General features: G+C 40.9%; 1 protein-coding gene across 1 annotated transcript in view; it reads left to right on the forward strand.

Moving 5' to 3' along the window:
- Positions 1 to 23,897, forward strand: part of adcy2a (adenylate cyclase 2a) — a gene marked incomplete at its 3' end in the record, with an annotated part of 125,833 nt that overhangs the window by 79,473 nt on the left and 22,463 nt on the right. The window contains exons 5-15 of the mRNA XM_080744651.1: positions 3,880 to 4,028; positions 4,581 to 4,692; positions 4,835 to 4,962; positions 12,438 to 12,596; positions 13,095 to 13,227; positions 15,596 to 15,772; positions 16,599 to 16,642; positions 16,806 to 16,886; positions 17,607 to 17,676; positions 17,840 to 17,937; positions 18,184 to 18,268. Coding sequence (XP_080600777.1) covers positions 3,880 to 4,028; positions 4,581 to 4,692; positions 4,835 to 4,962; positions 12,438 to 12,596; positions 13,095 to 13,227; positions 15,596 to 15,772; positions 16,599 to 16,642; positions 16,806 to 16,886; positions 17,607 to 17,676; positions 17,840 to 17,937; positions 18,184 to 18,268 — 1,236 coding nt within the window. The remainder of the gene's footprint in view (positions 1 to 3,879; positions 4,029 to 4,580; positions 4,693 to 4,834; positions 4,963 to 12,437; positions 12,597 to 13,094; positions 13,228 to 15,595; positions 15,773 to 16,598; positions 16,643 to 16,805; positions 16,887 to 17,606; positions 17,677 to 17,839; positions 17,938 to 18,183; positions 18,269 to 23,897) is intronic.

Genomic DNA, 23,897 nt, shown 5'->3' on the forward strand with positions numbered 1-23,897 from the left:
CTTGCTTTCCTAACCGTTCTGTTATCTTAATTTTCTTTGAATAATAGCGTAAATCTGATACACCATGCATTACCTCTTGCATACTGTGTCTATACTGTACCTAACCTATTGATAGGACACAATATACTGACTCTGGTACTGCTGCTGCATACAGTATTTCTGGGCTGGGGAAACAAATGAGCCTATAGTAGACTCTGTAGTAGAGCCTCTAGACTGTCTAGAGTATTGCTTGCAATATTTGAAATTACAGTATCTCTGCACTAGAAAATCAAGGATAATGGGTGAAAAGCATGGCTGGCTGCCAAAGCCAAGTCATTAGCTACAGACAGATAACTGTTTCCCAGGTCCTAACCTTCATTATGTAGATTGTAGAAACCCCTAGAGTAAGGCTAACTGGCTGCTGTTGTGAAAGGTGCTTCACACCTGCCTTGAACTGCTAGTGCTGTCTGCGACAGATGATCATACTTTCAGTTGCTGCGCCCGCTGGCCTTGTGGTCCAGGCGCGTGCCACGTGGGCTCTGGTGCATGGCAGCGTGTCATGGGTTCGGGTCCCGATCCCGGCGACCTTTGCTGCGTGTCACTCCCCATCTCTCTTCCCATTTCATGTCAGTCTACTGTCCTATCAATAAAGGCATAAAAGCCCCAAAACATATCTTTAAAAAAAGAGCATTACTGCCAAATTGTCAAATAATATAAGAAAGGGGAAATAATTATGAAAATAACTGATCTACAAGATCACAACGCCTTGTATTTTGAAGAGCCACTGATGAGAACCACTGATCTAGTTTTGTGGGGACATTCAAACACTGTTCTAGACGGTTGGCCCCTTCAGGGACACACCATTTAAAAAATCCTCTCTCAGGGAGTCAAGCTTTGTATTGTATTTGTCATTTAAAACATTATTTAAACTAGTGAAAATAGCCGATTTACATTAAGCACACGACGCCCAGCTATTTTCACTACTTCTGTGCAACACTCTTATGAATTAAGGCTTTAATTACTATTTTGAATCGTGGAGATACAAGGTTTCTGCCAGACAGTGACGATATACTCCATAAGGGTGGTTCACCCGGGAATACAACCTCAAAAGTCAACATAAACCCAAAAACCCATTAACCATCCTCAACATTCAAGCCATGAGAACAGACAGGGGCTTATTTGTAAAAAGATCCCGTAGAGAAAGTTGTTTTCTGATGAGCCTATCTTTGTCTGTTCTCCATGATCAATGGCTCAGTAGTGTCTTTGGAGGTTTTTCTAGTCGAGGGGTTGTTTGTTTAATTAACTGTCTTCTCCAACCTTCTATCTGTCCTCACCTTAGAGAGATTTATTAGGCAACTCCTGTCAAGTGAGCACGCAGAGCAAAAACACTCTAGCCACAGCGAGAAACCTTCGTTCCCATTAAACACAATAAAAGTTGTGAGGTTAAAAAGGGGCTGAGTGGTGTCTCGGTGGATGGTAATGGAATAATGAGCAGTCTGAAACTGTTTCCTGCATTATGATGATGAGTCACAGGAAGTGAACTGAACCTGTCCCTGACCCAATGTTGCAATCCCCAGTCAATAGCGACCTTAACACATTGACCGCCATTTTAACATACCTCCGTACTCCCACCTGCCATTCGTCTCCATAGACTTCCATGTAATTGGGTGTGCACGGATCATGCACACCCATGCCTAGATAATGCACCACGTGTGTCCACATTGCTCACAGCTTTCAAACAAAAAAATCCGAATGGAAATCCGTTCAGGCATTCATGAGATAACAGCCACTATGTTTAACAAAGATGGCTGCCAAAATGGCTGCCATGCTTGAAAGATGGGGTTGCTATGGGGGTTAAACATGCAATTTCGCGATTGCTATCATGCCTACTCCATTTTTTGGGGTCAAAAAATTTTTTTGAAAAAAATTTTTTTTTTTTTTTTTTCTCGGGACTATCGGGCCTGGCGGGGAAAGACATTGGAATAATCTCGGGACTATCGGGCCTGGCAGGGAATGAGTTAAGCAACTCTACGGCAACGGCAGATGACAACGGTAACCGGAAATGATCCGCGCTCGATAGATAAACCTGCCGTCGCCGCAGCCATCTCTACTACGGCAGAAGGTCCCCTCCCACATACCTACTCCATCTGCTGCGTGTACGCGTCGCCATGGGAACCAAAGCGTTCAGTGAAGGGGGTGGGAACCCGTCGCCGCCGAGGCTTTGCTTAACCATTTTGATCACTACGGCGATTACGTCATAGCAGCCGTAGTCCGCCTGACGTTGCCGTCCTGAAAATCATCTAGCCTAAAGTCGCTATTGCCTGAAATTACAGGAGGAAGTTGGCATCCCCATGACAGCTTTTTATTTTGTATTTATTTATGCTACAGTCATTTATTTGATTAACGCTTCAAAATGTAATTAGGTTCGATCCAATTTCAAAGGATCAATTTGTTTATTCAAGCAGAAGGCCTGATACAGGTCCATTAAACCGTAATGACGGCTGAGTAATCATATTAAATATTTGATGCTTATTCTACAGTGTGTGGAAATGTCTTTCTTTTTAGGTTATTCTGTCACCCTACACATGAACCCAGTTGGATTATATGAGCACACAGTTAATTGTTTTAAAAGTATCAATGTGCAAAGTAACAACCTGGAAGCTTTACAGTCACAAAAGAAGGTATTGACTGATTCTGAGTCTACTGAGACGTCACGCTATTCAGCCTTAATGTGCTTTTAGTCTAATTTAAGTGAATTAACCAACTGTTGAGCATCTTTGTGCACACTCCGCCTTTTAATCTTTACCACTGTGTGGTTAAAATCCAAATTTAATTGGACCAGTACTTTATTGATGTAGTCGTAAAATGTATAGGATTGAGTTTGAGCCAGTCGAGGAGATTACTGTACCATAAAGCTGCCAAGTGGTATCAGATTATGGATCCATTTAGAGCTATTACTAACATACCTGTCAACTACCCCATTTTGATCTCCTGCATTTTACATTACTCTTCAGAAGTATTCATAATGTCTGGTAAATCTGGACACTGCGGACAGTAAAAGTATTTCTAACTTTTCTTTAAACACAGGTCTATTACAAACTGCTTGTGCATAGACAAAACTCTTGCTGGAAAATACAATGACAAAGAAATGGATAACATAACACGCATAAAATGGCAGTGGAGTAAAGTAACTAAGTACATTTACTTAAGTAAAATTTTGAGGTATTTGTACTTTACTTGAGTATTTCCAATTTCCAATACTTTTACTTCTACTCCACTACATCTTGGCTCCAAATATTGTACTTTTACTCCATAATTTTTTTTGAAAACTTTAGTTACTAGGTAGGATATAAATTATAATATTATAAAACATAAATGAACCACTTAGCCCTATTTTATACCGTGGCTATTTGAGAATAGCTGATCTACAAGCTCGAGTTTGTAGATCTGCTATTTTCAGACATTTTGTACTTTTACTTTTGGTACCTTAAGTGCATTTTGATACCAATACTTTTGTACTTCTACCCAAGTACCGTTTGAATTTTTGACTTTTACTTGTAAGGGTGCCCTCACACCAAAATGCCTGTGAGAGTGGAATCCGCGTTCCGCCAATGCATTTCAATGATAAGGGAGCGTTTTTTGCAGAAATCCTCTGCTGGCATGAAACCGCTTCACTCTCATTGAAATGCATTAGAGGAACGCGGATAGGTATTTCGGTGTGAGGGCACCCTAATGGAGTATTTCTACATTAGAGTATTGATACTTTTACTTAAGTAAAACATTTGAGTACTTTTTCCACCACTGTAAAATGGGCAATAGTTTTTGAAGTCTTGGTTTATTGTGTCCTCACAATCATCATCATCTTCTTCTTCATCATGTACTGTGCTTTGCTGTGATTAGGAGCGTCTCCTGTTATCACTGCTACCAGCTCACATTGCTCGCGTGATGAAGGCTGAGATCATCCAGAGACTGCAGGGTCCAAACTTTGGTCAGATGGAAAACACAAACAACTTCCACAATCTCTATGTCCAGAGACACACCAATGTCAGGCATGTGTTACTTACTTTATATGGAAAAGTCAGTAAAAATATACCCTTAAAAATAAATAAATAGCCTTGTGGGTACTTTAAAGGAATTATAGGTAACTTTAAGACTATTAAATAATATATATATGTAAATACATTTTTAGCAGTCATTTCCCTTCATCAGTAACTATATTATTGTGCTAGTGTGTTTCCTTGCAGAAAGACACATCCCCTGGCTGTATTTCTGTTCTGTTCCACTCTTTATGTTGACATTAAATGTTAAAACGTTTTTGTCAGGGGGAGCTCAGGCAGAGTTCTTAATTGCTCCCTTTGAACTTCAAAGGGGTTGTGCACTAAGGTAATTAATTGGTCCATAAAAGTGTCAAGTCCTCGTTAGTGATCTCTCTAATCAATAAAAGCATCAAAGACAACTACCTGTTTGATGCCTGTCATAGAGGAGAGGGGGAGGGGGGAATGTGTTTGTGTACACACAAGCTTGCATATTTTTCCTTTAAAAATCCCATTATATTAAATTATATATTATGTTACACATCTTTTCTTATTATCTATTTCCAGTATACTGTATGCTGACATTGTGGGATTCACACGGCTTGCAACTGACTGTTCTCCAGGAGAGCTAGTGCACATGCTGAATGAGCTGTTTGGAAAATTTGACCAAATAGCCAAGGTAAACATTTTATAATTGTATTCAGACATTTTACGCAAATGTGGGTGTATTTAAATGAATGTAATAATGAATACAATACATGATCTAAAATAAGTAATATCTAATGTACATCAGTGGGACCTGTCCCTGTTTTTGTTTTCAGGAAAACGAGTGTATGCGGATCAAAATCCTGGGCGACTGTTACTACTGTGTGTCCGGCCTGCCTGAGTCATTGCCCAACCATGCAAAGAACTGCGTCAAGATGGGTCTGGACATGTGTGAGGCCATCAAGTAAGCCTGTCTCTTACTTACATAACACAGTGTTATTTACTATAGGGCTCACTCTATGTAGGGATGTGCGGCAAAAATAAATAAAAAAATACTGTATGTATGATAGTTTCCAGTGATGGAAGTACTCACATGTTTTACTTAAGTGAAAGTATCAATACGGAAATTATACTCTGTAACATGCACTTGAATAAAAGTACAAAAGTATTGCATCAAAACATAATTAAAGTACCAAAAGTTAAATGCTCATTGTGACGAATGTCCAATTTCACAAGATCAAAATGTATACAAAAAGTATTTTGAAAATAGCAGATCTACAAGCTCACAATGCTTCGACTCTCATCGCGATGCATTGTGAACTTGTAGATCGGACGAAATGGCCAAAATATATATGGTCAGTGTATGTTTTGTACACTATCAAAACATCCACAGTGTGTCTGTCAGTCAGTCAGTTTGTCAGTCTGTATTTCATGTCACGTCACACTTTTGCCCCTACTCATATCTCCGCCACCGTTGCCCCTATCCATGTCAAACTTTGCACACACACTCCTTGGTTGGCATTCTGGCAAATCACAACCTCTTTTTCTCACATGGCCCTCTTCTAGTGCCACCATGAGGCCGATTTTTGCAAAACACATCTTTGGACACTGCTCCTACAGATTTTGCCCAAAAATCGCGCAAAGCGGTACACAGTATCTCTAAAGTCATGTCATCAACATGGATCTGTCCCATTTCCCATATTCCCTCCTGATTGCCATGATTGCCTTCTAACGTTTGTGTATGCAACCTGACGGTCGCTTATCTCCCAATTAGGGAGTTTTACTGGTTGTAGTAGAGTGAAAGTACTATTTTCCTCTGAGATGTAACAGGGACAGGGTAGAAGTAAAAGTATTGAAAATTGTAAATATTGAGGGAAGGAAAAAAAATCATCCAAATTGGATTTACTGTAAGTACAGTACTTGAGTACATGTTACTTTACACCACTGATAGTTTCAAGAATAGATGACTTCACCAATTACTAATGACACCAGTGACAGTTTATAATTAGCATTTGTGGATGTGAGAAACAAAATAAAAAAAGATCAAAGCGCTTCATACCCATCATATCATGGCATCTTGCTGTGACAAAATTAAATATACAGTAGGGTTGGGTACACCAAACAAAAACAAACAGTATGAGGCCGTCAGTTTGCTGTTCCATATTCTCTTGATCACGGTAGTCTTCCAAATTAAGGGCAACACAACGACTGCACTCTCGCTTGGATCAGCGCGGTTGCACTGCACTCCTCGTGAATACAGAGACACACGCCTCCACAGGGGCGTCACAAGGGGTAGGAAAGTGGGACTGAGTTACTGGGGCCCAAGGTGGAGGGTCCCTAATAAAAAAAATAGCAGATATACAAGATATAGATCTATAGAGCAGATATACAAGCTCACAGCGCGGCACCGAGTGCCGCGCTGCGAGCTTGTAGATCTGCTATTTTTAAAAAGTTGTGAAAATGTGTGAAAGTTTTTGAATATATGTATTTTTTAAGCGAACATTTCTAACTCAAATTTTGCTTCTGGGGGTCCCTGGAACTAAATATTTTGAGATCGGGGTCCGTGGCCAAATACATATCATCTTGGAGGTCCTTGACATAGGTTTCTTGCACACATTTTCACGATTTTTCAAAAATAGCAGATCTACAAGCTCACAGCGCGGCACTTGGTGCCACGCTGTGAGCTTGTATATCTGCTATTTTTCAATAGTTAACATTCATGGGGGGCCCGCAGTGAATCCTTGTACCCAGGGCCCAGAATTTGGTGTGACGCCCCTGCCCCTCCACGGTTTCAGTCAGGAAAAACGCCTCGGTGGACATGGCCCCAGGATCTCATTAAACTTGGAAATTTAGGTAATAGTTCAAAATACCTTACCAAGCACTTAGGGTCCGGTTCTTTCTGGTAGAGTGCCTGCATTGTAATTTCTCTATCGATACTGAAGTTAATTGCTAACGATTAGCTCCGAGCTACAGTGCATTCTTCCATTATAAAATGTTGATCAGCCACAGTTCACAAGTAGTGGTGGTGAATTTGATGGGCGAATGGGTGTGTTGGGGAAGAGGGACAGATAAGGAGCTGGCAATGGCAATTAGAGCACATCAAATATACCAAATAAAAAGGAAATGCAGTATGGCAGGAAATAAAATGAAAGAAGGTGCGCTTTTTGTGCTTTGTGTGCACTTTTAAGGGATCTCATCTGCATACTTTGTTAATAGACAATACACAGTGAAATCCTCCAGTCTTAATTTATCCATTTGTAACACTGAGAATCTCAATTAACACTAAAGGCACTATTTTCGTCCATGCCTTACCCCTTATCCCTAAACTCTTTTGTCATTTTTGAGCGGTGGTCACACCGTCTCCATAGCGTGGCCGTGTGTGTATCCGTGTGTGTATGTATGTATGTGGGTGGGTGCGTCCGTAGCCTGAGGTATTTAGCCTGCAATACCTTTTCTGACCACACATGTTAAGGGAGGGGCGCTGTTGTTCAGGCCAGGCACACTCACATTCACACACACATGCACGCATGCACGCACGCACGCACGCGCGCACACACACACACACACGCAGCCTCCACCGCTCAGTTCACACGAGTGTGATTTTTTACTATTCTGAAAAACAAAATAGATTGGCTATTTGAAGTGTTTTAAAATGTTTTTCAAAATAGTGAAAAAAGGCAATGAAGTTTAGGAATAAGGGGTAAGGCATGGACAAAAATATAGCTGTAGGTGTTTTATACCTACAGTATGGCTGAACAGTATTACAGGTTTATATCTACCCCACCAGGTTCAGTCATGCCCCATATCTGACCCCGCCTTCGACAGTTAGGTCACAACAGCCCGTTCTCTTCCTCAGTCACAAACGTGGGTGTTAAGTTCGATCCTCACCTGACTTTCAATTACCATATAAAGCATCTGTCAGATGCAGAGAAGCTTGTCCATGCCTTTATCTCCTCTAGATTGGACTACTGCAACGCAGTCTTCATTGGGATTCCTGGCAAGTGTATTCAAAAGCTGCATTACATCCAGAACAGAGCTGCCAGGATCCTATTCTCACCGCACTTGCTCCCCGTTTCAGCCAGGATCGACTACAAGGTCCTGACTCCTGCTAATCACTCATAACTGCTTAAACGGACATGTCCCTCCCTATCTTCAGAAACGAATTAAGCCTCCACAAACTTCCACCCACACTCAGATCTGCGAACAGATTCGTCCTTGATGTCCCTAGTACCAATCTACGCACCATGGGGGGGCGGGCCTTCTACTCGGCAGCACTGCGCCTTCCTATTGATTTTAGAGCACCACAGACCCCGGACTTTTCATGTTAAATTGTTGTGTAACCACTGTCAGCAATATCCTTTTGTGCCTGACATTTTTTAAACGTGCTTTTAATCTTCTAAGATTGATTATGTGTTTTAACCATGTAGCACTGCCTGTGAGGAATCCCTGTGAATGAAAAGTGCAATGCAAATCAATTATTATTATTATTATTATCCTTCATCACTGCTAGAGTGTTGTAATAATTCAGGGTTTGTGTGGCTGTTGTCAGCTATGGTGCCTTGCAGACTTGGTAATTAATCCTCAGGAAGCTCAGGTCAACAAAGATGGGGATATGATTAATGCCTCATAAGGCCAATGTTGCCTGGCTTCCACCCACAAATGCTGACCAGAACTACTGTACATATACAGTATAATCATCGTCTCTGTCAGGTGGAAACCTTGTATGTCCTAAACAGTAATTACTTTTCGGAAAACGGAAAAAAAAGGAACCATGTGTTCCAAATGGATCGAATGTAGTTATTTAATCACAAGCTCTTGGTAATCCTTTTCATTGGTTAACTATTCATCAAACAATCACAGACTTACCCACTTTCACTTATTTATTTATTTGAAAATAGCACATCTACAAGTGCCCAACACATCAGCTATTTTTACTACTTTTGTGTGACACTTTAGTATGACTAAGTAGGTTATCTGCAAGCACACAACATGCTTATAGATCTGCTTTTAGAGTTTCACTAATTTTGTGCGACACTCTTGTATGATGAAGTAGGGCTTAATTTAGAAAAAAAAAACATACATTTGAAACTTGGAGATACAAGGTTTCTGCCCGACAGTGACGATAGATATCTAACTATTAGTTTAGCGAATGTCTGTCCGTCCGCCGTCTGACCGTATATCTACATGCTGACATCACTGATACTAAACAATGTCGCCACCATAATAACAGCTGCATGCTGAAACAATTCTCAACTGACATCACTGACTCACATCACTACAGTGCCCAAATTTGGAGATCACAGAATGCCTGACACGGAACACCATACATGGGCATAAAAGAGAGCCTAACAGACCGACGGAAAGCTATGACCATCACAGCTGACATCACTGACTGACATCACTACATTGCCCAAATTTGGAGATGACTTCACAGACTGGCCTGGACACACAGACAACTATATATGGGCATAAAAGAGAGCCAGACAGACGGATACAACGGGTATTGCAAACTGTCACTCATGGTGACTATTCTGCCCAACATTACTTCTGAGACTCCTACGGTACATTCTATCCCTCATATACTGCGCACACCCCCAGGCACAGGACTAGTATGTATGTATGTATGTATGTATGTAATACATACAGGTACATACATATACATACATGTATGTATGTATGTATGTATGTATGTATGTATGTATGTATGTATGTATGTATGTATGTATGTTATGTATTTATTTATTTATTTATTTATTCATTTTTTAATCTCTGCTGTGCATTCATGTATTATTCTCCTACATACACAATGTTGTTAACTTTCCTTTCAATTTCAAATGTGAGAAGACATCTCAGTTCGATCCCTGAATGACCGAAGCATTCATTCTGAATCGCTTCTCAAATGATCTTATGAAAACCTTGGCCTGACGACAAAGGCTATTCATGTCATGTTTTTATGAAAACGAAGACTGACTTAACTGGTAATTGGGAGTGCCAATAATTTTAAAAATGTACAGACTGGCCTGTTTGTGTGTGCTAGTGGTGGACTTGGTCTAACCCTTTTGTACATATCGAGGGCTTGGCGCAAAAAGGGCGTAAGTGACATTTTATATTTTTTCACATGACAGCTTTCTATTGATTGTAATAATTATTTAATTTAAATCAATATGTTTAATCAGTCTATACTTTAATACAGATTAGGCTTCAATGAATGTATTTCAAAATATACTTTATAATGTTGTTTTTTAATTAAATAATTACAATCAATGAAAAGCTGTCCTGTGAAAAAAAATTAAAAGTCACTTATGCCCTTTTTGCTCCAAGCCCTCGATATATAAGATGTTTTTAATTTTCCATTGGTTAACTATCACATCTATACAGATATTGTTGCCTTGCACTGCATGAGTATAACATACACATTTTTGTAGTGATTAACCAAACTGGGAACCCATCTGCAATCTGCATCTTCCTTTTTCTTTTGCCTTGAGTGATTAACTAATTATTGTTGAATTTTCTGCTGTTGAACTCGAATCAACACTGTAAGAGACCCTCTGGAGACGTTTGGAGACATTGAGAGAGCATAGGCTACCACTGACTCATTCCATTTGTACAATTCCATTCGTACACTTACAGAGTTTAATTAACCCTGACAGTGTACGTTATGGCCAATCAGAGACTAAAGGCTGGTGGATCCACTTCAGTTATTGGTCGATGACAGAACTGACCCGCGGGTTATGTGCTAAAGTTAGTCATCCAAATCAGTTATTGTTTCGGTGGTACCAGTACCAGCAAAATATGTGCCAGTAGTGTGTATACAAAAAAAGAAAATAAATCCCCATCCCAAGAGAGAGAGAGAGAAAGAGAGAGAGAGAGAGTGTATGTGAGAGAGAGAGAGAGAGAGTGTGTGTGTGTGCGCGCGCCGCGCCCGTGTGCGTGTGTATCCTGCACTTCCTTATTGCTTCCTGGGCAATAGGGAATTAGTGTCTTTGCCACCTTACATTTGCCAACATATTTCTGGCAGCCTGGGGAGCCTAACAACACATACAGCTGATAAGCAGAACTCTTGCTGCCAAGCCAATGAAGCAGAGATGAGTAGAGAAAAGTGTTTACAGGATACACTGATACTAAACCGTAAATGGGTTGGAATATGCACAGATTTGGGAGAGTTTAAGTACAGTATACAGTAAGCACACAGACAAACACACACACACACACACACACACACACACACACACACACACACACACACACACACACACACACACACACACACACACACACACACACACACACACACACAGGTTCAAGGTATTGTGTGCTAGCCCACAACTTAATTGCTGGTTCCCTCTGTTTAACCCTGACCTTTAAGGGTGACCTTTAAATGGCTGTGTCTCTAGGTAGCCGGCGGTTAATATGTAATTGATGGGACGTTAGTGCATGGGTTTGAACTGGCCTGTACTGTATGTAGATCGCTGCTACTCTCTTCCTCTGACTTCATCTGCATTTCTCTTTTTAAATGGTATTGGTAATGGTTACTACTGTATACTGTTTAAATAATATAATAGCAGAGATTAGGATCTAAGCATTCCTTAATTAAAAAGGTATGTTTGTGGTTTCTAAGTAACATTTAAATAAGTAATGGGTCACACTCAGAGTGACAAGAGTCTCGGCCATCCAACCATTGTCAGTGTATAGCTGAAATGTTTGACCCTTATTGACATGGAGAAGAAATAAATTAACTCACAGTTGTCATTTAGATCTGCGACTTTTGATGCTTTTGCGTGAGGCTGTGGTATGATCAAGTAGGGCATTAATTTACGCCCTAACACACAAAAGGTTAGAATATGGAGATAAGAGGTTTTTGCCTGACAGCAACAATATTCTTTTGTGTGTGTATTATTCTTCCTTTTCACATCAGGTGATGTATAAGGATCCTCTGTAGCTCTACTCTAATATTACACCAATCAGTGGTGGAAAGTACATTTACTCAAATACTGTACTCAAATACTGTACTGTATTTGCTTTTATGCCACTATAATTATTTTACAACTTTAGTTACTTGTTACCGTACTTGGCAGATTCCGATTTTTATTTCAAAACCAAGATCAAAACCACTATATACCGGTACTTTGGCAATTTGAAAATAGCAGATCTACAACCTCATTGTGAAGTTGAAGATCTGCTATTTTCAATGTATTTAAAAAATTTTATACATTTGAAAACTTGTGAAATGGGACCTTCTGTATAATGACTACTTTAAGTACACTTTGATGCCAATACTTTTGTACTTTTACTCGATTACATTTTTTAATACCGAACTTGGACTTGTAAGTTGTGTAACAGACCATTTCTACAATAGGGTATCGATACTTTTACTGTTAAGTAAATAAATTGCAAATACTTCTTCCATCACTGACACCAGTGAATGTGCGTTGCATACAGGAAGGTGCGGGACGCCACCGGGGTGGACATCAACATGCGTGTCGGAGTGCACTCTGGGAACGTACTCTGTGGTGTGATTGGCCTTCAGAAGTGGCAATATGATGTCTGGTCACATGACGTCACATTGGCCAATCACATGGAAGCAGGAGGTGTACCAGGGTGAGTACTGTAAATCATGTCTTGTATTGTTCTGCCATAAAGATTGATTCACATTTCCTTAACCCCTTAAATCCGGTAAAGAAACCATGTCATTTTAGATTTTTGCAGTGGCAATTCAAAAATTGCAAATATACAAGCCCACAACGTGTCTCAAAGAGCATTTACATCTGCTATTTTTGAAATGTTTTGAAAAACTAATTTACATTAGAAGCTGTTTAAGGTCTTCTACGTCCACATTATTATTAATCACTGTTACATCTGTCTGTTCATCCGTCCACAAATTGATAGAAAGATCTAGTTTAAATGGAAACAGTATATCGATCTATTAAAGCACAGCTTGGTTGATCTGTGAATTCAGATAAACATCGCGCGGATACGTTTATTCACACGATGTTCATCTGAATTCACAGTTCAACGAAGCTGTGTTCCATAGATCGGCCCCACTTCACCGTATGTTCACATTAACAACATGGTTCATTGTGTGTTCATGTCTGCCAGACGAGTCCATATAACCTCTGTAACAATGGAGCACCTTGATGGAGCCTACAAGGTGGAGGATGGGGAGGGACAGGAGAGAGACCCCTATCTGAAGGAGCATGGAGTCATCACCTTCCTGGTCATCAATCCCAAGGTAATATATTGTCACTGTCGTCGGGCAGAAATCTAAAAGTTTCAAATGTGTATGTTATTTGCGCAAAGTAAAGCCCTGCTTCGTGTGCTTGTAGATCGGCTATTTTCACTAGTTTAGATCATTTTTAAAAGTCGGCGACCTGGCCAACTCGGAACAATGTAAATAGGGAATGAATGCCCCGCCCTTTAATGCAAACCCCATTATACCTGTTTTCATAGGACCCGTTTTGACCATCTGTCTGCCTGTGTCCATTTATGCCCATATATGGAGATATCTGTATCTGTCTGTCTGTCTGTCGGCGTCCATTTTATGTCCATATATGGAGATCACTGCAGTTATAGTTCTGGGTCCATTTTATGCCCATATATGGAGATATCTGTCTATCTGCGTCCATTTTATGCCCATATATGGAGTATCTGTCTGTGCCTCCAACTGTGTTGCAGACACAGTGCCGGTTCCCCCTTTAATGCAAACCTCATTATACCTGTGGTCATAGGACCCGTTTTGAACATCTGTTTGCCTGTGTCCATTTATGCCCATATATGGAGATATCTGTATCTGTCTGTCTGCGTCCATTTTATGCCCATATATGGAGATCTTTGACCATCTGTTTGCCTCTGTCCATTTATGTCCATATATGGAGATATCTGTATCTGTCTGTCTGCAATCCATTTTATGCCCATATATGGGGGCATTCATTTTATGCCCATATATCATATGCCCATATATGGAGATCTCTGTATGAGTCAGCCCTTGTGCCGATACGTCCATTTATGCCCATATATCTGTGTAGCCCATATGGAGATCTGCCCATATGCCCATATATGGAGATACATAACCATGGCATTTTGTGTTGACTCATGTTGCGTACGCGATGTCAGAGCCTTTTATGAAATGATGTCACAATGAGTCAGCGCTTGCGCCGATTTCCTCCGGAACAGCCTGATGTCAACAATCAGCTCCGCATAAGGAGATTCCGAACGTTTTGCGCCGTTTCGGAAAAAACGCGTGTCGGGTCGATTTCCTCCGGAACAGCCTCCGAACGTTTTGCGCCGTGAGTCAGCAGAAGTGATGTCAGATTGCCCATATGCCCTGCCCATATGCCCATATATGTAGCGCATATGGAGATCTGCCCATATGCCCATATATGGAGATCTCTGTATGAGTCAGCCCTTGTGCCGATACGTCCATGTATGCCCATATATCTGTGTCCCCTTTATGCCCATATGAGTCAGCAGTGCCCATATGCCCATATATGTAGCCCATATGGAGATCTGCCCATATGCCCATATATGGAGATACATAACCATGGCATTTTGTGTTGACTCATGTTGCGTACGCGATGTCAGAGCCTTTTATGAAATGATGTCACAATGAGTCAGCGCTTGCGCCGATTTCCTCCGGAACAGCCTGATGTCAACAATCTGCCCATATGAGTCAGCAGTGCCCATATGCCCATATATGTAGCCCATATGGAGATCTGCCCATATGCCCATATATGGAGATACATAACCATGGCATTTTGTGTTGACTCATGTTGCGTACGCGATGTCAGAGCCTTTTATGAAATGATGTCACAATGAGTCAGCGCTTGCGCCGATTTCCTCCGGAACAGCCTGATGTCAACAATCAACAATCAGCTCCGCATAAGGAGATTCCGAACGTTTTGCGCCGTTTCGGAAAAAACGCGCGTCGGGTCGGGTCGAGGCCGGGCACTGCACTCCGCGCCACGGCGGAGAACGCGCGTGCCGAATCTGAAGCCGGTGGGACGAACGGTTCTCGAGATACGCGGATTACATACACGCAGACACGCAGAGACTTCTCGCATTTATAGATAGATTATAAATACGAAACGAACGGTTTTGGGCATACAAGGTTTCCACCCGACAGCGACGATATTTACACACACGCATTGGTACAAGATCACATTTGAACTCTGAAACGGTATGAAGGAGTCCGTTTTGCTGGTTGGGAAGATGGAAATGGAAAGATCAGAAAATATGGTTAACTTTGAATAGTTAAATATGGTTTGTACATACTACCAAGGAGACATTGTAATATACAATTGATGTAATTTCTCACTGTTCTTATGCGTTCAATTCTACAGAATAATCAATTCACTCATTTCTGAACCATCCCTAAAGCTAAGGGTTTCTTATATTTAATTCAAGAAAATCTCCACACTTTCCCCTAATTCTCCATTAGAATGTTCTGTCTTAATTAATGCAGTCTCTTTTTCACAGCAGGGAATGTTGTGAATATGCTTCTTGAGTTTCTTCATGAGTTTAATGAGTGCGTGCGTGCGTGCGTGCGTGCGTGCGTGCGTGCGTGCGTGCGTGCGTGCGTGTGTGTGCGTGCGTGCGTGTAGGTGGAGCGGCGGAGCCCACAGCACCACTACCGTCCCAGACACCCTCTGGATGGAGCCAAGATGAGGGCCTCGGTCAGAATGACCCGCTATCTGGAGTCTTGGGGAGCTGCCAAGCCCTTTGCCAACCTGCACCACCGGGACAGCATGACCAATGAGAATGGAAAGATCAACACTTCTGTGAGAGCCTTTTTGTGTTTTTTCTTTCACCAATTATCAACATTGCTCATCTTCTTGAGTTTGCTGGGTTAAGAATATCTTTAATACATTGCATTTGTGCCGCACTTCCATGATACCAGAGGGGGTTGCTTGTAAATCCTTTGATGTAATCTTATATCTATTTGACCATGCAGAAAATATGCAAAGTATTATGGCTTCGCACTGAAATTTACACTCAAGTAGGTCAATGAGGCTCATTGAACGAGCATCAACAGTGACTAGTCAGATTAATCTCTCCCCAAAAGCCTTGAATAGGGTGGGAGACAGCCAGGGACAGTAACTAAAGAGGGATTACTGTGTTTATGTTAAGCTCTAATGTCACAGACGAAAGAAGGGCTCGCAACTTACTTTAAATGCTCCAACCTGTATTGCCAACAGCAGCAAACAAATAACAGTTTGCTTTGTTTGCTGAGGTTGGAAATAAAGTGAGCATTAAAAGTGATTTACAAGCTCTTCTTTTGTGATTTTGCTGCCCTTGCAGTTTGGCTGAGCACCAAAGTTGAAGCATGTCCGTTGTCTTTGTCTTTGAAGCTTTAATTTCATAGCACGCAGCTTATCCACCCCTGTAACTTTATATTTGAATCCAATAATAATATTGTAATATTTTAGGACACCCCTGATAAGTTACTCTATACAGCATGTGTGTGCGCACTCCACTTGTGCTCTGACAGTAGCAAAAAGAACCAAGGCATTATTATTACATTTTTTCCCGCAGCTTGTTAAATTAGCCAAAATCTGCTCTTTTTTTAGCTAAACCCCTGTGTCTCTCTTGTTGACCCTATTCTAGGATGTACCGATGGGCCAGTATCACTTCCAGAGGAGATCAGAGAGGTAAGCTGCCCATTTCTCACAGCACTTTAGTATAAGGATGATTATCCCATTGTATAAATGGCTGTTGAACAAGACCATAATTAGAGCACTTGATGAATGTGACTAATGTAATGTCAAGATCATCCGATTTGTCTCCTCTCTTTCCACTTATTATCCAATAAAGAACAAAGTCTCAGAAAAAACGCTTTGAGGAGGAACTCAATGAACGGATGATCCGCACTTTCGATGGAATAAATTCTCAAAAGTAAGGCTGATATGTATCATACTTTTGAATTGATATTTAATGTGAAATGAAAAGCTAGAGGGCACGGTGGCGTAGTCGGTAGCGCTGTCGCCAGACGGCTAGAAGGGCCTTTCTGTGTGGAGTTTGCATGTTCTCCCCGTGTCTCCCAGGGTAGTTACCCTCACAAAAGACATGCAGTAATCCTACTGCCTCGCACCTGATGGAGGGGAAAGGAACTTGTTTGTGTTCCTTCCACGCACTACGTCCAGCCGGTGAATCTCTCCCCTGTCGGGTGAAAAGAAGCGGCTGGACTACTCATGCATAGAAGGAAGCATGAGGTCAGTCCGTTGCTCTCCCCAGGTTGGCAGAGGGAGTGTAGTGCCTAGGATTACAACTTAGGCAATTGGCACTGGGTGAAAAATGGGTTGCAAAATCGTGTGATAAAGATTTGAGAAAAAAATAAATTATAAGTTAATGTAAAATAGTAAATGTTCAAAGGAATGAAAAAGCTACATTTTCCATCATTAACATAAAATGTACATGTCATGTTCAGATGGCAGATACAGTACATAAAACATGCATCTCATATTGAATACAATCCCCTCTAGTATCTCCATAAAGAAACAAAAAACTGACTTGACTACATTTATGTTTCAAATGGTTACTTTGTACTGTGCTGTTTCTTAAACTCTCAAAGATGTGTTCTCTTTACCATTTTCCTTTCTGTGTCAACGATTCCAGACAGTGGTTGAAGTCTGAGGACATCCAGAGAATATCATTATTCTTTCACAACAAATCCTTAGAGAAGGAGGTAAGACATGGTGCAAGGTAAATTGGTACAAGTGAATTGTTTACCGCTTGGCACACAACGATTCTGTCAAGGGGACAGAACGTGCTGGGTACTGCTTGTTCTTTGTTTCGGGTGCTTAAACTTTTGAACTTCTGATTTTAGTGTGTTTTTCTCTGACTTTTAGTACAGAGCAACAACCCTGCCAGCCTTCAAATATTACGTCACCTGTGCTTGTCTCATCTTTTTCTGCATCTTCATTGTGCAGATTCTGGTCCTGCCAAAGTAAGTTTCTAAAAGTAAAGTTTTCTTTGTTTATTTAATGTTTGATTTCTCTCGCTGCTTTCCCTCTCCCTGTCCCCTTCTCCATTTCACCCACTTCTTTATAACTGTAAAAATGATTCTATTAATACTTTACTACGTACATTTATAATAAATTATAACGTTGAAAAATACATTCACTCTTTTGCACAAAGCTATGAAAATGTTGAAGGAAGTTGTATTGATGTGGATATTTGAATCTCTCCTTAGAACCGCTGTCCTGGGAATATCATTTGGAATGGCTTTCCTCACTCTTTCAATGATCCTCTTCATATGTTTTATTGGGCACTTCCTGGTGAGTGTTATAATCCTTAGACATTATTTTGAAGTGATACTGATATTTTGTAATAGAACGTAATAATATAACACACGTTGTCAGACAATTTTTACATTTAATATACTTGAGATTAATAAAAGAACATACAGGCTTTTCCAGGGATAGAGCACTGCATTTAGCTACTATACTGTATACCATACATGGGCAACTGGCGGCCGGGGGCCACATGCGCCCCCCACCTTCACTTAATGCGGCCCGCAGGTTAATACCGGAATACTGATATTATTATTGATTTCAGCTGTTACAATTCCAAACATGACCTGCTTTAATTCCGTCAGTCTATATTAGTAGCTTAATGACAAGTATAGCAGTATTAAAATGTATTTTTTTTATGTCCAATGTATTTGTATTTAGGTTCATAAAGTTAACATGAGTATATAACGAAATGCATTTGAAATTAAATCAAAATGTTACATTTCAGGATTCCAATTAAGAAATAACACAAAATAATTCAGGATTCCAACTCAAAAGCAGCAAAAATAGCCGATCTACAAGCTCAAAACACATCGCAACGCGATGCGTTTTGAGCTTGTAGATCGTCTATTTTTGCTTCTATTGTATAAAATATTAGAATGACAAATGTGGCCCTCTGGAGTGAAGGTGGAAATAGTGGCCCTCACCATCATCTAAGTTGCCCACCCCTGCTGTATACTGTATACGAAAAAAAGAAGTGGATTCTGTACACTGTCTTTTTATAAGAGATCTGGATAGTCTATTGACAATCCAGTTATTATTATTGCAGACTAGTCCATACCCCGCGTCCGGGTAATTGCACACTGTTTTGTTTTTTTGCAGACTTTGGATTATGCACTGTGTACATCCCTAAACAAAGTTTTTGGCAGGTCGCATTACCCGGGGATGTGCACAGTAAAATTATTTGCAGACGTTTGGTTTGTCTGGCCAAGGTGTTCCTATGGCTCGATATCTGCTTAGCTGCAACACAGCGACAGTTACAACACAGACGTTCAGGTCAGCACGCTGGGATTCACAGAGAGAAGATTTTCTCTGCAGCTGTGAGGCAGGTCATTGCCAGGGTCCGCACTCCGCTTAGCTATGCGCACACACACACACACACGCACACGCACACCACGCACACACACACACACACACACACACACACACACACACACACACACACACACACACACACACACACACACACACACACACACACAATGTAGTACAGAGTGAAACCTCATGGTAGACCTTAGGTTATAATTGCTTGACATTTGAACACCATATACAGTACAGAAGTGTCAGTTAGCCACTTATTAGTTCCAGTATGGTTTCTTTCTGACGCACCTGCTCCAAAGAAATTCAAAAGCGTTCTAGTCCATAGTGGCTACTATATACCATTGTCAATACTTGTAATTGTCTATTTACAGCTATGCATAAACATTACCATTTAATGGCTTTATTTTATTGCATGTGTTTATGTCATTTTCTCCATATTAAAACCATACTAAAAGTACCTGAATAGTTTAGTAAACTATTTTCAGCTTGATTGTTCAAATATATGTGCATTTATAGTGCATTCAAATACATCAATAATATAAATTTAACAGTGGAACACCAGTACATTGCTGGGTAAAAAACATAGAGGCATAACAGACATTGCAGCATAGGCTGTGGGAGAGTAATCCCCATTGCCCTCTTTAAGTCACATCCTGTGACTGTTCCCACATTAGATGAATATAACAGATACAGCAGCCTACTTATTATTAATGATCGCGCTAGAAGTGAGAAAATATTTAGGAATGATAAAATATCTGTACAAACAGAGACAAACGCCCATCTGCAGGCTGGCATACCATCTAATTTAACTTTCATTTCATTTAACTCTGCTCTGTCGCCATCTGTCTTATCTCCCTCTCTCTCCCTACTTACACAGTGTACTGAAGGGAGTTACGCTACTTGTATAACAAGCATTGTAGTTAGACATCTTTTCTTTGCATATAAAAATATACACTCACAGCAACTTTATTAGGTATACCTCTCCAATTGTGTACGCTTTCCTACTCTCCAATGACAGCTCTGCTGGTTGTTACCAAAGCCATAGATATCTATGACCAAAACAGCCACGCTTTTCTGTACTCCAACCAGAGTTCACGCTCTCAACAGGGCGGCTCCTATGGCTTCTTAATTCATTATATTTCTGCTTCTCTCGCTGCTTGCTACACTGCTGCTGCTGCTGCTTTAGCTGCCTCCTGGCCCCCACCCCAGCCTCCACCTTTTTTAAGAGTCTGGCATATGCTCAAACTTTTATGTTATGTCTGCTCATGTATACTTGGGGGTTTTGCTTACCTTGAGCTTCAGAATGGGAACGAGCCTGAAGGCCTGAACCATTGATGTTCAGATGACGCAATGTTTTTGAAAGAACAAAAAAGAAAGAAAGAAGTGCTGAACTAAACATAAAAGATAGCATTAAACCCATCAAGCCACTGGCTCACCACCAGCCATTCTACCAACAGTTCTCCCCATGAGTCACTGTACAATCTGCTACTCATGTTTGAATTGTGCTCTACATTGAATATTGCCCAAGGCTTTAACACAAAACACATTCAATGATTGTCGAGAATACTCCTGCTGCCTCATGACAGCATGGCTCTCTTTCTCTTTATTTTGTACATTTCTCCCTTTGGAACGTGGGCTGTTTCATTGAATCAAAAAAGTCTTAAAAAGTCCTTAAATTATCACTTCACTGTCATCTTTCACAGTTTTCTGTAAGTATGTTGGTAAGTATGAAATAGTAAACTTTTTATTTGGCATTAGCAAATAAAAATAAACATTTACAGAGTAATGACAATGACAACAGATGTTGTAGAGCAGGGGTCTTCAACAGGGGGTCCGCGACCCCTAGGGGGTCCGCGGAGGTACTGCAGGGGGTCCGCGAAATTATTGCTAAAAAAAAAAAAAAAGATTTGAAAAAATGTTTTTTTTTCTTTTTTTTTTTCACATTTATGTTAAAAAATAAATCATGATTCTATCCATTTTGAATAGCTTGAATACGTGATTACTATGCAGATTGTTGATATTATTGACATTGGTTCTCAGTTAATAAGTAGTATGTTTAGAAATGGTAGTGGTACGGCCCACCCTGCTCGCTGTAACTTGTATGTTTAAAATAAAAAATATGCCGTAGCCCCGACCCCCCCACCCTACGAGGTGGTAGGGGGTCCCTGCTCCATCTCCCCATCAGTTTGGGGGTCCCCGGCCTGAAAACGTTGAAGACCCCTGTTGTAGAGGCTTTTTTACAGATGCAATTTTGTCGTACTTTGGTGTGCCTTTGCCATAGTTGAATTGTCTGCATTAGTACAGATACAGCCAGTGTGAACCCACTTATCTCTGCAGAAGTATTAGTCTGCATTATTGAAACCAGAAATTGGTTTTTCAACCTCAGAGCGGCCCAGATCTTTAGAACTCTTTTTCATCTCATCTTTAGGAATTAAGAAATCAAGTAAAGGCCCAGCAAAGGGTTCAAACTGGGACAAATATATTATACATTTTGAAACGCCTCTTTATTGCTGGGGAAATCACATCGGGCTCACTTTTTTTTTTCTCCATGCAACTTCAAATAAATAGAGTGTAATAATGGCACTCCGTACATAACCACTTAAACCATGGGTCTTCAACAGGGGGACCGGGACCCCTAGGGGGTCCTCCAAATCTTTGAGTGATAGAAAGTTTTTTTCTCCTTTTTTATATTAACCACTTGAACCCTAGTGTCCATATTCTGAGAACTTTAGCCAAAAATAGCAGATCTACAAGCTCACAACGCTATTTTCGGCAAAGAGCTTTGGTGTAGAGGGTAAAAAATCAAACCTCGGTTCGAAGTGGAGCGGTGAATCTGAGCAGCTATACCGTGTGTGTGTGTGTGTGTGTGTGTGTGTGTGTGTGTGTGTGTGTGTGTGTGTGTGTGTGTGTGTGTGTGTGTGTGTGTGTGTGTGTGCCTGCACAACAGCGCCCCTCCTTTAACTTGTGTGGCCACTTAAGGTATTGCCAGGCTACAGACATAGCCAGCCACATAGCCACATAGCCAGCCACATAGCCACATAGCCAGCCACAGACATACCTGTCTATTGGGAGCGCTTTCACCGCTCCAAAAACTCAGAGTGAAAGGTCAGGTTTATGAAGTTCAAGTGGTTAAATATCTGAAAACACAAATTAACATGAAACCAAAATACTCAGCACAAGATTGTGCTGTCAAAGAATGAAACTATATGGAATCTATGAAAAGGTTGTGGGGGTCCCTGCATCATCTCTCTCTCAATTAAGGGGTCCTTGGCCTGAACACGTTGAAGACCCCTGCCCTACAGTATATTCTTCCTATAGCTGACTGCCCCCCAGGACTCTATACTATTTCCCTCTACACCAGATTGTAAGCTTGTACCACCAGAAGATACTTACTCTATTTTCTGGTGATCCCTGTTCTGAATAATACATTATGGCATCATTTGTTTCCTGTAACTCAAGTCTCTAAGTCATTCTTTTCCAGTCAGCCATTCATGCCTCAACGAGGCTCAGGAATTGCTCTGAGATGATCAAGCAAATGACTCTGGCTTTCACTTTCATTATCTAGTTATGAGACACATTCAGCCAAGGGCAGGGTTTGTGCAGAGGAAAAGTAATTGACTGTAAGTGGGCCAGCTACCGTACTGTAGCATTTGTAGTCGAAGCCAAAGAATATGCGACATTATTGCGTCGTCTCTCTGTACGAACATACAGTAATGCCAGCATAAATGTTGCTCAAATTATTATTCATAATTATTCATGGCCTGCAATGATTATACGTATATGTACCAGTCTTGTAACAAGAGCATGGTCACACAGTGGAACAGTGGATTATATTGAAGTCCTCTACAACAGTGGTTCTTAACCTTTTCAGGCCGCGACCCCCAAAATAATCATATTTTAACTGGCGGCCCCCCACCCTGACGAGCACTAAGAGCTGAGGAATTACATTTTGTACAACACGGTTCTATTTTCACCATTTCTGCCTCTAATATTTGACAATTTGTCCACTGTTTAATTTGTCATTTTAGAGGTATTAAAAAGTCCTTAAATTGTCACTTTAGAAATGTGCAGCCTCTATACACTTAATCTTTATGTTGGTTTGTTTAACGTTGAGTGAGGAAACAATGTTGCACATTAAGTTAATCATCTGGGGACCCCCCAAAATAATTTGGGGACTCCGACCCACAGGTTGAGAACCACTGCTGTACACTACAAGTACACTATCATCATAAAAACAACTAAATTCACCTTTAGCAATATTGATTATATTTTTGGACCAGTGAAGCAGGACGCGGGAGCTTTTAAATCCTGCGGTGTCCTGCCGCGTGTCTCGTGTCAGTCAATAGAAAAACATCAATGGAGTCAAAGTCGTGATTTATTGGAAAACAATGCATTGCATGCTGTTGACAGTAATGGAGTCAGTGCTTTATTGGAAAACAATCCATCGTGCAGCGCGTGCAGGCAGCGGCGTCAGCTCAGAAAAAGCTAAGGTATGGCAACACGACTGGTGTCTTGCACGCGCGCCATCGCGCGCGTGCAAGACACCAGTCATGTTGCCATACCTTAGCAACAG

The sequence above is a fragment of the Nannobrachium achirus genome (genome assembly GCF_963921795.1).
Source record: "Nannobrachium achirus genome assembly, chromosome: 2".
In the NCBI taxonomy this organism is placed as follows: domain Eukaryota; kingdom Metazoa; phylum Chordata; class Actinopteri; order Myctophiformes; family Myctophidae; genus Nannobrachium; species Nannobrachium achirus.